The sequence below is a fragment of the Fundulus heteroclitus genome, chromosome 6 (assembly GCF_011125445.2).
Source record: "Fundulus heteroclitus isolate FHET01 chromosome 6, MU-UCD_Fhet_4.1, whole genome shotgun sequence".
Taxonomy (NCBI): Eukaryota; Metazoa; Chordata; class Actinopteri; order Cyprinodontiformes; family Fundulidae; genus Fundulus; species Fundulus heteroclitus.
Genome location: NC_046366.1, coordinates 2,656,625 through 2,674,050, shown reverse-complemented (window position 1 = coordinate 2,674,050; position 17,426 = coordinate 2,656,625). Strand labels below are relative to the sequence as shown.

At 40.2% G+C, this 17,426-nt stretch overlaps 1 protein-coding gene across 5 annotated transcripts in view; it reads left to right on the top strand.

The window, feature by feature from the left end:
- Positions 1-17,426, top strand: part of LOC105933891 (homer protein homolog 3) — a 48,553-nt gene that overhangs the window by 13,566 nt on the left and 17,561 nt on the right. For 2 of the 5 annotated variants that reach the window (XM_021322108.2, XM_012873643.3), the window contains 4 exons: positions 8,459-8,590; positions 8,691-8,795; positions 10,102-10,110; positions 10,930-11,063. In XM_021322108.2, the coding sequence (XP_021177783.2) occupies positions 8,459-8,590; positions 8,691-8,795; positions 10,102-10,110; positions 10,930-11,063 (380 nt within the window). The remainder of the gene's footprint in view (positions 1-8,458; positions 8,591-8,690; positions 8,796-10,101; positions 10,111-10,929; positions 11,064-17,426) is intronic. The other 3 variants (XM_036137849.1, XM_021322111.2, XM_021322110.2) reach the window with 3 other exon arrangements.

The window sequence follows — 17,426 nt, the reverse complement described above, 5'->3', positions numbered from 1 at the left end:
ATGTCTGGGTCACGTATTTCTCCTTTCAAACCTAGAGGTACGGTCCAGAACTACTTTGGTTCAGAGTGTAGCCCGTGTTTACTTCCTGGTTCCTCAGCCAATCTTATGAGGTTTCCCAGGGTTCCCAACACACAGTGCATTGGTATTTTATGTTGGCAAAAGAGCAGCAGCCTGCTAACATGGAAGCCAGTAAGAGAAGCGGACCAAATATAGAACAGAATACAACATCAGAGACCTATCCTGTGTTTCACACCGTTTATAAACGGCTTATTAGATTGTTGTGATTGGCAAGCTGTTGTACTGATTTGAGCCACAAGGTGCAGTATTACTTATAATGCTCCTTTTTAAAGGAGCTATAATCAGAATTTCTGATTCTAATTCTGATTATAGCTCCTTTTAAAGGAGCATTAAGCAAAATTGTACCACTAGGCAGGCTGTTGAGCACTGTCTGTAGACCAAAAGAAGAAGAAACACCTTTCCCTACCTTCACTCCAGCTGCAACCTATCCCCTCCACACATACACACACACACACACACACATATTCTGATCCTGTTCTCACCTCATATGCGCACATTTTCAATGGATAAATACACAGCAAAACAGCCTTACCTTTTCAGAGGAACATGTCTAGGGAAGAACTTTTTAACTTTATAATGATGTTAGCAAGAGAATAATCCACGGGGCGTGCTCTCTGCCATTTTGCTCCTACGCTACACTGCTCTGACAGTGGCATTTTATGGGCATGGGGGGGGGGGCTAAGCCCTGAATGGCAGTTATTCACGTGCACTGTGCACATACATGCATGCACGGCCAGCAAACAAGAGGACCAAGAGGACAAGAGGACTGGAGATAACACAGAGAGATGCTGTTTGATGGCATACCATATTCCATCTATAAAGATACCTTTAGTTTTCTATCTAAAATAATACAATTTTGTGTATTTCTCCTTTAAGCTAAATTAACCTCATTCCAATTTCTTTAAGATGAATTTTGGTTCTCTAAATTAAAGATCCTCACTGAACTTCAAAAAATGATTCAAAAATTTTTATGGTAATTGTTTGGAAATATTTTTATTTGTCATTTTGTTCTTTTGTGTGTTCTTTAGTTTCTTTTATCTTAATTTTGCTCAGTAGTTTTAGTTATTCTTAGTTAAAGTGTTCTTGATTGAAATATGTTTGACTTGAACTTGATATATTTCTGTTAATAAATTCATATACTCGAAGAGAAGTTGTCATATATGCCATACTGTATGTGTGCAGAGTTTGCTGTTAGAGAATGCTAGTGCTTGAATCCCTCTTTCATCTATTGTCCTAATATCAAAGTCAAATTGGACTGATATTCACTGAACAATATTTTTTATTAAATATTAAACAACTTAAAAGCCAGGAATTGCCCAACAACAGATACAAAGTGATAGCCTAAAACATATTTAGACCTATGCACTTTTGTCTTCATACTCTGGGCCTTATGCTGACATATGGCATTTAGTGTGAAGAAATAACAGTGTTTCCTTAAAACCCTGTCCTATCTGACCATATTTGATAGTTTTGAGTTTTATTTTATCGAGAAATCCACCCCTGAAAAATTAATGTCATTCTAGTTGATCATTATGAGACAATAAAGTAACAACATGTAAAGAATCTGTTCCATTTTTATTTAATTTATCACAGAAAACCCTGGCAGAAGGCAGTAATTTAATTTCTTTCTGTTTACAAATAGATGTTCTTGTTCAGTGTTATTTCTTCATTTAGTGGTACATCAGAAAATGTTGAGCTGCATACTATAAAGATGCTGGAAGGTGAACCTCCTTCCCTGTCATGTCTTGATTAGTGGACCAAAATGCAGAACGAATTCTCGGCAGAAGACAAAAATCATGGGTAACACAAGGAGAAAAACAGACCAGGAGAACCTGACAATGACTATGAACGAGCTGGCTGCATAAGTAGGAGAGGAGACAGAGGGAAAGACAGCTGACACAATTAGCATAGGTGAAGGATATGAGAGTAATTAGGCTTAGGGAGAGAGCAATGATATGACTGGGACAGGAGAAAAACCAATAACCAAAAACCAAAGAAACAGAAACCAGAAAGACCCCCAGAAACCAGAAAGACCCCCAGAACACGCTCGAACAGAAAGGCTGATGCCCTGCAGGGTGAAGCCCCGCAAGCTGGAACTCATGAACCTTTGAAGGAGATTAGAGTGATGGCAACCAGGTTGCTGAAACCCACAGCAGAACTCCGAGAGACAGCGGCCAGATCGCTGGACCCCACGGCAGAACTCAGAGATGATGGGCAGGCCGCTGGAACCCATGACAGAGCACTGAGAAGCTGGTTTCATGGTGGCTCTATGGACATTTGGAACACCATGGCTGTCCTGAGACTTGGAACCACTGAGGAGTTCCCACAAGAAGCCAGTCAGGAACCCAAGAAAAAGCTTGGAGCCTCAAGGCAAGTTCACCTGGACCCTAATCAATCAACTTGGGAATGTGGTTGAGGGACACTGGCGAACTCAGGAACAGGACTGTGTAGAGAGTCAGTCTGGTTCTCATCAGATAGGTGAGGAAAGTCCACCTGTATACCCTCATCGAAGAACCCATGAACGTGAGGCAGACCCACTTGGACCCCTTCCTCAATGAATTCAGGAACAAACGTATGAGGAGGATCAGTCCGGATCTCCTCATTGGCAGACTTAGAAAGGTGAGGGACATCCACCTGTGCATCCTTATCGACTGGACGCTGGAATGAGGTAGAAGGCAGTTCATGCAGTGTAGGTAGAGTGGATGATGATGAAAAGGAAGAAGATGACTGAGCTCAGTGTGAACGGCCATCTGCCTTGACCGACTGGGGGTTTGAGAGGACAGAGCAGACTCCCCCCCCCCCCCCCCCCCCCCCCCCCAAAAAAAAAAAAGCACAGGAGCACACATTGATCGGGGAATCCTTTTTATATTATATGGTAATAACAGATGATCTGCTCCCCTGGATGGTGTCCCAGCTAACAGAATCCCAGACCAGGTGTACCTACTATGAAGAGATAAAAGACAGAGAGAACATCAAGTTAAAAGTCAAAATAACAACAAATAATGCAAAATTGGACAACAGTAGGAGAACTCAGCAGAGTGAGAGAAATAGAACCTGATGTCCTCCAGCAGCCTAAGCCTATAGCAGCACAACTACAGAGAAAGCTCTGGATAACCTAAGCCACTCTAACTAGAAGCTTTGTTAAAAAGGAAAGTTTTAAGCCTAGTCTTAAAATTAGACAGGTGGCAGATTGACAGGTTTTTTGAGGTGCCATGTTTTACTGTCATCTTTCCTTTTCAAGGTGATGGATTTGATGGTACTCCAAGAGTACGTCAAAGATTTAAATATTTTTTAAACCCCAACCTCATTCATACTTTTAAAACAACTTTGTCCCTGTTCTAACACCTAAAGAACATTTCCAGGATTAAAGGACTGATGTCTCAGCAGGATCTAGAAAAACTAATCCATGCGTTTATCTTTAGTAGAATTGATCACTGCAACGGTGTTTTCACACGTCTGCCTAACAAGTTGATCAGACAGCTGCAGCTGATCCAGAACGCTGCTGCCCGTGTCCTCACTAAGACTAAGAAAGTAGAGCACATCAGCCCAGTTCTAAAGTCCTTACACTGGCTCCCTGTAACTCAGAGAATAGATTTTAAAATACTCCTGTTAGGCTTGGATCCCAAATGCATCATAGACTTGTTATCAGCATAACAACCCTCCAGACCACTCAGGTCTTCTGACTCGAGTCTACTCTGCATACCTAGAACAAAAACCGAACACAGAGAAGCAGCATTTAGTTTTTATGCTTCACTTATCTGGAACAAACTTACAGAAAATTGTAAAAGTGCTGAAACCCTGAGTTCCTTTAAATCAAGGTTAAAAACCTATTAGTTTAGGGCTGCCTTTTGAATGTTAATGTTGAAGTTTGCAGTCAACTTGACTTAAATCTTCACCTGCTGCTACTATTCCACTGCAATATTCTTTCCTCTGTAATGTTTTCTTTTCTTATGTTATGTTCATGTGCAGCACTTTGAATTGTCTTACAGCACTTTGAATTGTATACAAATAAACTTGCCTTGCTTGTTTGATGTGTTAATTGGTCTTCATGTTGTGATCCCTCTTGCTTAGTGGTCTCTTGCTTTCCAATTTTTATTTTTTTTTTTTGTTCTTTTGTATTTATATATTTTTTTATTTCATTTGACTTTTTCTAGAAGGACGGCTACTGTCTACTCAGTTAAACAGCATACAACATCATAAACCTATCCTGTTGAAAGTGTAAAGGGAAGTGAAGAAGGAGTAGGGTGTAGGGAAATGCAGGCTAGGAGATGCTCGCTGAAGAGCTGGGTCTTCAGAGGCTTCTTGCAATTACACTGGGCGCTCCTGTTCTGGTGGCACTTGCTAGGTCAATCTATCACCGTCGAACAACACATGAAAAGAGTCTGTACTGAATGCGGTGTAGGCACTGCCCTGGGAGCAGTTCCATTAAGCATTTTGTAGGCTAACCTATGTTACTTGAATTTGATTCAGGGAGCCAAGTGTAACCAATGTAGCTCAATGAACAGAGGGGTGACATGCTCTTTTAGACTGATTGATGCACTGCAGTGGTCTGGACCATCTGCAGAGGTTTCATAGCACATGCTGGGAGACCCATTAGGAGGGAGTTGAAACCAATAGTCAAGGTGGGAGATGATCACAGACTGCACCAAGAGCTGGCTGGCATGTTGGGCTCGCTACTTTATGTAGTGTTTAACAATTTGGAACTGTTGTCAGCGAGTGACAGGCAATATGATCTTTAAAGGTCAGCTGGTTATTAATCATGACACCAACATACATATTCACAGACCTTACATTCAATTTTCATCGTAGTTGTAAAACAATGGAGTGGAGTTCAGATTTTTATTCAAATTGGTAAAAAAACAAAAACATTTATTTCCAAGGAAACCCAGCTGATTGTATCGAGTCACTGACTTGCAGCATTCACAAGCCCTGGATGAGCACATACTGTGAGTGTGTAGCTTCCGTTTGTCCATCCCTGACTCTTGTTTCCGGTTATCCGAGAAATTATACCTCTAACCCACTCAGCGACATCCTCCCATCCTTCCTTTGGGGGAAACCAAGGCATTCCCAGGCCAGATGGTATATAGACTCCATCCAGCAGGTTCTGGGTCTTCCCAGGGTCTCCTTCCATTGGGATGTGCCCAGAAACATTCAAAGCAGGCATCCTAATCAGATCTCCAAGCTACCTAAAATTACTTTTTCAATGTAGATGAGCAACTGCTTGACTTCAAACTCCCCCAAGATGATGTAGGTCTAGCCAGCCAACAGAAGGAACTCATTTTGGCCCCATTTATCTAAAATGTCATTCTTTAGGTCATGATCCATGAATGTTCGTGAGGGTCAGAACCTACACGAGTTAATTGAGAGTTTTGCTTTTTTGGCTCAGGCATTTCCTCTCCACAACAGACAGGGGCAGCCCCCGTTTTATTACAGACAAAGCCACAATAATTCTGTCCATCCCCCTTTCCTGTCATGCATCCTGCCTGTCGATTGTTTTTTGGGCTGGCTGGCTGTCTGTCTATCACTCTCTGCGCTATTCCACTCTTGTTAATTAGAGTGAGCAGTTTATCCTGCCATTACTCCTCATTACCTCCACTTATTCCACCTGTAAATATCTGTCAGATTGACTTTTCTAAATTTTTGGAATCCCTGTGTCAGTTTGCCCTTGCTGGATCCCTTAATGGGTCTCTGACTCTGGACATGACCTAGCACTGATTCTCGACCACAATTCCTGCTCTGCCCTCTGGATCTGTGCATGACCCAGTTTGTTTCTCGGACCTGCTCCCTGTTTACAGCCCAGTCTGCCATTATCTCCTGCAGTAAGCATCCTGCTGTCAGCCCAGTCTACTCCCTGCTTCCTGAACATTATTCTGCAAGTATCAAGTTCTGTTTATTGTTTTATTTTTTATAAACAATATCTGACTGAATTATCCAGTTCTCCGATTTACCGAGCATAACATTTCCATCCTACCCTCAGTTGCAAGGGTAAAAACAGTTCAGCAGAACTTTCACTCCTCCTATAGAGGCAGAGACTAATTTCCAACCAAGAGGAGGCAGTCTATCCTTTTCTGATGTGAACTGTTGTGTGACTGGTCACGATTTGAATGTGTGCATACTTGATGTGTGGCATGATCTGATGAATGAGGTTGTCAAAACGACTGACCGACATCCTGAAAGATTTATTTCTATCTCATGCATTTGTCGAACTAAGACACTGTTTTCACCCTGTTCAACTCTGATAGTATTGAGGGTCAAACATGGCACTTACCCTTACTTGTTTTCCCCATTTCTTCAACAATCATGAATAACAATTAGGACTCTTCTTCCTCTTTCACTTCAAACCTTTTTTCCTTGCTTATGTGGTGAAGTGATTGAGCTTGATTTCTTGTGAAAGGCCAGAAAGAACTTTGTTCTTGTGACTATGGTAGAGTGAACACATTTCTCTGTTCCTGCAGGGTATGTCCTGACCTTAATTACTAACTTTACAAAGCTTAGCAGAAGTGCACAAACACTAATAAAATTAAAACAGCAGGACAGTAAAATATTCAAATTAGCTGCTTCATACACCAACTTGCAATGTTTTACAATGTCATACAATTAGCTCCAAACTGCATGCAGAATGCCACAATCAGTTTCCTGTCGTATCCTAATATCCCTTGATTAATAAAGAGTTGAGAAAATGCCCTTTTTCATTGAAAATTCTGAACAGGAAATTATTTAAAGATATAACCAAAACAACCCTACCTGTAGAATATCTCCTCAAATACCCGTTTTAATGGTTTAAGTAAACTGACCGCAGTGTGTAATTTGAACTACTCTGCTACAGAGTCAGCTCAGAGTGGCCCTTTAATGTTTCTCAGAACCAACTCCATTCCCTTTTCTAAAGTAACCACCCCTGAAGTTGGTCCTAGAGAAACATCCTTAAAACATTGCAACAAGCTGCTGAGGATGTATTTCACTGCCAGGTGTAAATTGGATGTGAGAGAGAGATGTTGCTGTGGAGCCAAGTTTTAATAATAATAAAAAAGTTTTAATTTTCTCTGTGTGTATACTCACAGAAATACTAAATCCAACTGACTTTCCAAGGAACTGCATTGACATAAAAAGCAATAATAAAGACCAAAGTCTGCTGGAAATTGAAGTTTTCATGTTCAACTCAACGAGTTGATATGATCGGCCCTCCACTGTTGCTACATTTTTGTTCTAGTTAGTGGCTCAATGCAGTTGACTGGTTTCCTAGATTTTTTTAACCATAGTAAAATTGGAATTAATTTGTTTTTATTTTAATGTGTATAATGCCTTGAGACAACTTGTTTTTAATTGCCGCACTATAAATAAACTGATTAGTGTCATGATGCAGCCTGAAGGCTGCATTCTGAACTTTTCTTGCACCTTCCCCAGTGTAGCCCTGATTGGGAACACCTGTCAGGCTGCAATCAACCTTGGACTCATTCCACCTGCTCACACTTCTATAAGAACTCACCTCAGTTTGTCCATAGTCACTGGTTCGTCTCCAGTCCTCTGACCATCATGCTGGTCCTGGTCCTGGTCTGCCAGTTCCTGTACCCCTGCAACCTCCGTCTGGTAAATGACTCTGTTTTTCATCATCCACTTCTTGCTGCTTCAATAAACTCCGTAAACCAGCTGTGTGTGTGTGTGTGTGTGTGTGTGTGTGTGTGTGTGTGTGTGTGTGTGTGTGTGTGTGTGTGTGTGTGTGTGTGTGTGTGTGTGTGCTGTGTTCTGGGTTCATCCAAGACAAATCATGACAGAACGAACCGGTCAAAGGATGAACTCAGTCACACACAGAGCTTGGTGCAGGAGCTGGCAGGACTCTGGATCCGTCTCGCCTGGGTCGCTGTTCTGCGAAGCCTCGCTTCTGGTTTGTTTCGCCTGGGTCGCTGTTCGCGATGCCCCTCCTCTGGTTCGTCTCCCCGGGGTCGCCGTTGTGACGCCCGCCTCTGGTTCGTCTGGTTACGGTGCTCTCAAAGGTTCCGGCGCTCTCAAGGGTTCTGCGCTTACAGAGGGTCCTGTGCTCATGGGTTCCGACGCCTTCCCCACGTCCACTTGGTTCCTGCGCTGACAAGGGATCCTGAGTTTCTGCGCCCGTGAGGTTCCAGCACCCGATGGGTTCCAGCTTTTGTTTTGTTTTTGCCCGCCATCCGGATACCCCCCTCCACCCGCCCAGGCAAGGTGGCTATTGGTCGTTTCTTCATCCACTTCTTGCTGCATCAATAAACTCTGGAAACTAGCTGTGTGTGTGTGTGTTCTGGGTTCTGGGTTCATCCAAGACAAATCATGACAATTAGAATTGAATAATTAACTGGAACATTTTTGTTTTCTTCTAGATTGGTAACTTGTTTTATTACCGTTGCATCCACAGGCAATTATCAACTGCTCTATTACACCAAGCATGACATTTACTAAGACATCTCAGAAGTTTGGTCAATGGGCCGACAGCAGAGCCAACACTGTCTATGGACTGGGTTTTGCCACTGAACAGCAGTTGCATCAGGTAAATGAAACAAAAATCAGCCGCGTGCCAAAGCATAACTGTCTTACTTTTATCTCTCATAGTTTTGGACTTATTAACTAAGTTGTTTCACTTTTGAAAGTTTTCAGAGAAATTTAAGGAGGTCAAGGATGCTGCTCGTTTGGCCCGAGAAAAATCTCAGGACAAAGAACTAGCCAACACTGCACTCACTATTGCTGCCCCTCAGGTGAGTGCTGCTCTTTCAAAAACTAAAAAAAAGGGAAAAAGCTGTAAGAGCATTAAATCTCCTCTATTTTAGGATAGTGCACCAGCTTGCTTGTTATTGTATCAAAGGAAGGATGAAGAGAGCGGAAAGAAAAACTAAATAAATATTAGCTGGGTCACTTGCCTCAAAGGAAAGTGAAAGTGAGGAAAACTAGGACGATGATGAAATTATTAACTCCTGCTCAGCAGGACACCACATTTGGGTTTCATACCATCAGTGGTCCAGAAACATCTTAGAGTAAAGCTGGCAATAAAAATGTTGGTTACATTGATCTTTTGATCAATAAAAATCCCTGACCACAATGTACTTCTGCTTGGTGATGAGAAAAAGGTCAGTTTTCATTTCACTTATCTAAAATATAAATATATATGTTTAATATGAAAACACCAGAAAAGCCAAAAAAGAAAACGAACTGTCTGGTTCTTTGTTAAAATGTACTGATATATGGTCCGCACTGTCTGATACTTAAGGATGTTAACTAAAAAATGGCTTAGCACCCACAAGGAATGGTTCAATTTGGCGGAAAATTGCTATGAGTGATGGTGCTGAAAGCATTTTAAGGCCCATCTGACAATCGGAAATGAGTTTAGGTCACCACAGAGAGAATGCGTTTTAGATTTGGTAAACTAAAATCCCAGCACTTTATTGAATCATAACAGCATTGTGGGTTTGCATGAGATCAGGTAGACTTGCTGTTCAATTGCTCATAAATAGGTACAGTATATTAGGGCATCTACACATATAGTCAGTGTTCCAGTCATCCAAAACAAAGGATTGTTTCATTTTGTGCCAAGGATTACAGAACACCCATGACACATCTGAACAAAGGTAGTGGACTCTAAAACATGACATGGCATGTGGGTGTCCTTATGTATCCATCGATTCCAACACTGAGCAACTTTGACTGTATGTTTTGTAATTGTGTTAATGCATCCCACATGCAGATTAACTGCCTGATGCAAACCCAAAATTCAACCCATGTCAAACTCCATAAAGTGCTGGTAGTGTTGTCCAATGGGTCTTTACTGACTGCTTTCGTGCATTTATGGCTACCGCCTGCTAAATTATCACTACACATGTGATGGCAAACAGAATCATCTGAAGTCTGCATGTGTTCTGGTTATGACTAGAAATTTCTCTTTACTAATTGTAAAAAGTTTCTGCTGAACTGTTTTTATCAGTGAATGTATTTTGAAAAGGGCAATAAGCTTGGCGTGGTTATTAATTACTTATTTCTTTGTTTTTCCACTAACTGGATTTCATCTAGTTCTCACAGGTGAGTTTTTTTTTTTTTTGTTGGTCTATGTCAGGGTTCTGCAACCTTTACTATCCAAAGGGCCATATTTGCCCTCAGCGTGCCTCATTAAAACTAATTTAGACCAGGAAATTTTACATGACCTTTTTGAAAAAAAAAAAAAAGATGACTTGTAATTTTTGATCAATATCTACTAGGAAATTTGTTGTAATAAAAACACCACTCTTATAATTTTTGGCTTTAAAAAAAATAAACATCCCATGTTTTTGTTTGTGAAAAAAAAATGTAAAAGAACCTATAGTTTCCAACCTGAAAAATTGATTAATAGATATTACTAGTAGTTTCTGTGAAATTTTGTTGTGGAAATTCAATGTAAGTATTCCATCAAAAAATTAAAAAAGTGATAAAGTTTTAATTTTTATCACATCTATATTTACAATATATTAGTTTACTATTTACAATATTTAGCCAAAGGTATTAAAGGCCACTGTTGAAGGTCCGAAGATCTACTTGTGGCTCCAGAGCCACAGGTTGCAGACCCCTTGCCTATAAACAGCAAGAAATGCTTGCACTTAAAATTGTTTGCACATTTTTAAAAGATTTATTAAAAAAAAAAAAAACTAACACTGATGTTGGTCATGTTCTGAAATTTGTTTTACTAAGTCCCTTAGAAGCTATGCCCATTTAAATGTAAACCCGGATTCCTGAATGGTTGCTTTTCCAGATTTTGGAATGAGCAACAAAAACTTTGCCAAGATTTTCGCCTCTGTAAGCAGTTTGTTGAATATTAAAATGATGCATTATCCATCAGGAGAGTCCATTTACTGACATGTTTCTCAGGACCTCTCGGATGAACTCCAGTCTCCACCGGTGATGTGTGTGAATGGACCAGAGGACAAGCTGTTTCGCAGCCAGAGTGCAGATATAACTCTGGCCTCTGAGAAGGAAAGGATTAAGAAGATGCTTTCTGAAGGGTAACAGAGTTTAAACTTCCTTAAACCTCCATAAACGTTTCTTTAAGCATCTGAGTGCAGTTATTGGCTCATTGTGAATATTTGTGTCTTTTAGGATTTAGTTTAGTATTATGGTTATTTCTTTTTTTACATTTCTATACTAAAAACTGGTCAATACAAAATGGCTTGGTAATGTCAACGTTGAAAAAAACATTTCCTTTTAGCACCGTTAGTGTTTTTTAAATGTGCAATCAACACACACACTTCCATACCTTTTGGACCTCATCTGCGCTGTAGTTTGGACCTTATTTTGTTTTCTGTTTTTTTTTAGCCGTTTCTCCCATTTCTTAAAATGTGGAAACATCACCCTTTTGTCCCGCCTCCTGTCCCCTCCTACCCGGCGCACTCAGAGAAGCTGTGGGCGCCCCTCAGTAACGCCTGAGAGGAAGAGAAACAGAAAGAACCTTTTTCTTTCACAGTTTTATAAAAAATAAAATAATAGTTTCACTTGCAGTTATTCACTACTGAAGCAGCACTAAATTGTGAAAAAAAAATGTTAAGTGCAAAAGCAACAAAGACATTAGAAATGATGCCATTGTTCTGCCTGTTACATCTGTCGTAATTCAAAAATAATTTACTCTGAACAGCTATTTTAACATCTGTTAATCTAAAATGATATGTAGACATTCTGCAGACTTTGGGGATTTTTGGTTGTGATGAGGTCCTTCTAATGAATCTTCCTCAGGAAAACAACACTTGTCATTATCATATCAGTCACTCAGTTTCCTCTGTCAGAGGAAGTCAGACCTTTTAAATGTTTTTGGGGGTTTACATGAAACAAATACTGTTTGTTTCAGTGATGTTTCAGCACTGAAACATCACTGGTGAAGGTCACCAATGATATTCTCATGGCCTTATAATGGACTTGTGTCTCTTCATATTAGATCTCAGGGGAAAAGTACAAATAAATATATTTTATTTATCCAACAGATTATAGTTTATTTCTATAAATGATAAATGATCAAACACAGGGTTACTTGTGGAGTACCAAAGGGTTCAGTTATGCTTGTTATGAAAAAATGTATGCACGCTGATGCATTATGTGCTCATGCCCCTGTGTAGAAGTCTCTGCTCCCTTTGTGCAAGCAAATAATCTGCTCTTCAGCCTTGTAGTATCATGGAGTAACTAGTCTGAAGCAAGTTCCTGCAGTCATGATGAGAATAGTCAGAAGACAGATTTCTTGAGTTCAGATGGTCAGCATGCTCTCATGATCTGGGACTGCTGGGTGGTTACTGGGCATTGAATGCTTGTCAGAATAGCTCGTGTTGCTCTCTGAAGCTTAGAGCACATGTTGGAAACTGATGTGTTAGGGTCCTGCAAAACTGTATATAATAAAGCTGACTGTAAGAATAGTCATTGATCTATTCTTAATTAATAAAATTTTATATAACGATGCTTCCAGTAGGGGAACTTATCAGACAGCATGGGATAAATTTGCACTTTTATGCTGATAATACTGAGGTATATCTATCCATAAATTCTGATGAATCCAGTCAGTTTAAAAGACCACTGGAAGGCCAGTAAGACAGATGTCTTGACGACATAAATCGGGATGACTTTTAATTTTCAGCTGTTAAATTCAGATGTTGTGCAATTTCACATGTTTATAAGTTATTTAATGTTTAATAAATAACTCTGTTAGGTATCATCCAGTGAATAGCAGCGCAATGAGCTGATGTTAGGACAAGAGCTCAAAGAGTGATTTGAGCACTGGTATTCTTCTAACAGCAAACTCTGCACACTGTTGTGCATTTATACACTGTTTAAAATTTTTTAATGTTTTATAAATAACTCTATCTGTTAAGTATTGTCTGGTGATGATCAGCTCTTAAGCTGATATCAAGACAATGGTTCAAAGGGATGAATTCGAGCACTAGCGATCTTTTAACAGCAAACTCTGCACACACATAGAATAAAGGAGTGACAACTTCTCATGTTCAAGAATTTAATAACAGAAATAAAATGAACATCCAGAGAACATCACTATGTAATGCTGTTTATCTGAATTAACACAATATTTCGATTAATAAATCCTCTTTACTAGGCTAGTGAAACTTAACTAAACTACTAAGCAAAATGAAGATAAAAAGAAGCTAAGCTAAGAACTATTTACATGCAAAAACAAACAAAAGACAAAACAAGAATGGTTGATTATTTGTTGAAATAATATTCTGAGTCCTGCAAAATCATTTATTTCAGAATTGCTTGTCTTTGTTTATGCGATTCTACCTCCGGGCGCTAAGGGTTGCTGTAGCAACTCTGTGGCTAAGGGGCGAGAAGAGAGACTGAAGCAGAGGTGGCTGTGACTTTTATCTGCAGGGAGTAGTCACAGCTGACCTGCTGCTGAGAGAGGAGGGCTGTCCTTGCACTCTTTCTCTCTCCCTTGTTCAGAATTCAATCTAAGATAAATTATTTATCATGGCGTTATTATGGCATAACAACACATATAATATTATAATCATCTTTATTGTCATTGCAACACACATTCCAATGAAATTTGTTCTCTGCATCCAAGGGGATGGGTTAAACGCAGAGAATTCAGTGGTGGGCTGCCACTGTGCCGTGCCCAGGGACCAATCTGAAGTTAAATGTCTTGCTCAGGGAACCAGAGTGGCAGTCTGTGGGAGTTGAACCCAGAACCTAGGCAGGGAGTGGTGGCCTAGAATAACGGGGCGACTAGTATGAGAATTTATTAACAGAAATAAATGCACATTCAGGGAACTCCGTCATATAATGTTGTTTCCTTGTATTAACAATATATTTCAGCCAACAAATCTTATTTACTAGGCTAGTGAAGCTTGACTAAAACTACTAAGCAAAATCAAAGTTAAACAAAACTAAGGAACTATTCCACACAAAGGAATGAAAATAAAAATTGTTGAAAACCATCACCATAAAAATAATTCAGTGAATCTTGGGTTCACTGCAGATCAAAGTTACAGAACCAAAGTTAATCTTAAAGCATATGGAATGAGGTTAAATTAGCTTAACTAATTATTAATGCTGTATTAACGCTTGTAGCACTATTGGACTATGGTGGAGTGAAACAAAAATAAGCTTTGTGTTTAGCAAACCTTAGTTATGTTTAACTAGTGTAGTAACGAGTTATTAAAGAAGCTAATAGCGGCTAATGATAGCAGGGGGTCTAATATAAGCAACTATAAACACAAGTAAAGAGACCTGGGGTCCGTTCTTCGTACGTCGCTAACTCAGGTAGCTGGATTTGATTGTTGACGATTTGGCATGATCTTGGATCGTTTGGTTCTTCGAAACTCATCCTGCACTTGTTGTCATAGCAACATGTGCGCCAGCTTGAACCTGCTGGCGAGCAGGTTTATTTCATGTAAACAGGATTAGATCGCAGCTTTATAAGCGGAGGAGATAGGCAAGTCTGTCCTGCCAGCGCACTTAGACCACCTAGTGGCAGAGGACGGGACAGAATTGTGGAACACCATTTTTTAATGTTTAATAAAAGACGAAACAAATAATGCTTAGTTCCTGTCATTTTATTTAAACAATTATTTATAAAGAAAAGCCAGCAAGTCATCTTTTGTCTGCAATAAGAGATAGTTATGTAAAGTCAGTAATACTACTGTCAAATGGTGTATTATAACTTACTCTGAACGTCCTTTTGTAGCTACTCGATCTCAAGTGCAATGTTTCTCTTTTTCAAGTTGTGGAGTTCAATTTCTCTACTTAATTTGTGTTTTTTTCAGGTCAAAATACTATTTTTTTGTTGAAGAAGCCATTTATATAGGGAACGGATGGCACCCTGTGTCAATTTGTGAAAGAAAAAGAAAGGGTGAAACATGCCTCATGCTACAAAAGTAAAAATAACCAGTTTTTTTCCCCCAGCCTTATTATTGGTGGCTGTTATAAACAGACAAACACATCATGCAATAGTGGCTTTTAAAAAATAGGAAGAAGTTGCTTTTTAAAATACGGTATAATAATTAAAGGCTACCATTTTGTAGAATATTCTTGTACTTCACTTTTTTCCCCTATGTTCTAGAGGCTCCCGTGGAGGCTCTGACATAAAAGAACAAAATAAATATGAAATTATTAAAATGCAAAAATACATACTGTAGAAAGTGATAGAAACATCTACCATGGACAATATTTATGCATTTAATTTGTCTATTTTTTCAAGTAGACAAAGAGTATAGACAAAGAGTATGTTCAAAGAGTATTTGAACAGAAAACGGCAAATAAGATGATCTATGGTGGTCTTTGCTTGTTTTCTACTCCTCCTCCCCCGATAGCACGTCTTCATATAGAAAACGGAGAGGGAAAACGCAGAAGGCTGACAAGTTAGGCCGATTTCGGCTACTGAAATCAGAAATAGCAAGGCAACATGGCGCCTCCCAGTGGGTGCACCGACAACTATGTATTTATAAACTACTAATTCTAAGTTATGAGAAAGCTTTCATTTTTCATGTGATGTTATAAGACTTTGCCAGAATATGTATTTATAAAATCAATACTTGATTTTTGCTTATTAAAAGCCAAATTAGTTACACACTGTCCCTTTAAAACATAACCAAAAACACATCAGCACAGCTTTGTTTGAAAGTTCTAGCTCTAGTCCGGTGAGCTGTGCAAGGCCTGTGGAGGCTGTAGCATGGGATGAGAAGGGTTTCTTCAGGTTTCCTGTGAAGGCCTCTACACAGCTTGCAGAGGGAGCAACTTTCAGGTCAGCTTTTCTCCTGTAAAAGCTGAGAAAAGTTTACAAACAGCCTATTTCCGTGACGGGGGGGGGGCTGTTAAGGTTTTTGAAAACCAGGCTGTACTTTGCTTCGATTCTAGCCTGCGCACATGTGGTTGCGGGTCTCTCGAATGTTAAACTATTCCTCACGAGGGCCCACAGACAGGGTGAGAGGGGTCTTTCCAGTGCTGCTGGCAAGCAGCCGGTGAAAAAGCTATAAGTCCGGGGGGCTGGCTTTATAGAGTTTCTGCTTGATCCCTGCTGAGAGGGGCAGTTACTTAGGGAGGAGAGCCGGCTATGGTCTCCTATTTCTTGTGGCTTTCAGCCACAGTCTGATATTTATGTTCTTCCTTGGCTGAACCCCAACACAGACAAGACAGAAGTTGTTGTTTTTGGACCACAGTCTTTGAGGGGAAGGATATTTCATCAATCACTTGGTTTGGGTGGCATTGGATTGGCCTCCAGTGGTGGGGTGAAGAACCTTGCTGTTATTTTTGATCAAGACATGTAATTTTAATCCCCAATTGAAGAGGTTTTCAGGATTTCCTTCTTTAAACTCTGGAATAATGCCAAAATTAAAACTATCCTGTCCAGTAGTGACACTGAAAAACTAGTCTATGCATTTTACGTGACGCTAACTGTAAGATCACTCCACCCCAGGTACACTTCCGCATACATCGTGCATCGTGTCAGTGAAGTTATTTGAAGGTAACCACAGTCTCCACAGATGCCATCCCTGGGTTTTTGTTTGTGTTATCACCACTCCTGGCTTTAATACACTTTACGGATCCTACAGTCAAAATCTGATTTTATTCCACCTGAACTGCAGTAAACAACAAAGGCTGTGATCAACTTCCCCCAAAGGCCTAAATGCCGGAGAAACCGCAAGAAAAAATGGGATAAGTGAGGTGGACTGTGCGTTAAGTTAACGACTAATCCACACAGACCAGTTCTGCCCAGTCTTCTCTTGGCCAATGTGAGATCACTCACTCAACAAACTGGACAAGATCCGACTGAAGATCAAATCACGTATAATGGACAGCTGCGTAGCGATCTTCATGTAGATGTGGCTGGACAACAACATACCAGATGCTGCAGTGGAGCTAACAGGCTGCCCTCTAGTCTGAGCCAACAGATCTGAAGCTGCAGGGAAGAACTAAATCAGAGGTTTGGCATTGTATATTCATAACTTGTGGTGTACAGCTACAAAATAAATCAGAGCCTTCTGCTGCCCCGATCTGGAAAATCTGGCAGTGAAGTACAGAACATTTAAACTGGGTAGAGTTATCTGTTATCTTCATTGCAGCCTGCATACAGCCAAGGGCAAACACCAAATTAGCCCTGGAGGATCGCTGTTATTTCATCAGTAGCCAAGTGAATAATAATCCAGAAGGAGCAGAAGCTGTGATTGCAGCCATGCTGTATTAAAAGCTGTGCTCCCAAAATTCATAAGGTTTCTCACCAGAGATAATAGTATATTTAACCAGGTCTACTGCAACATTTCAGGAGCATATAAGGCTGAAGCCTCTCCCCACTTTGGACTGTCTGATCACAACTCATATGCGGCACGGTGGAACAGTGGTTAGCGCTCCTGGTGCCGGGTTCGAGTCGTCTACAA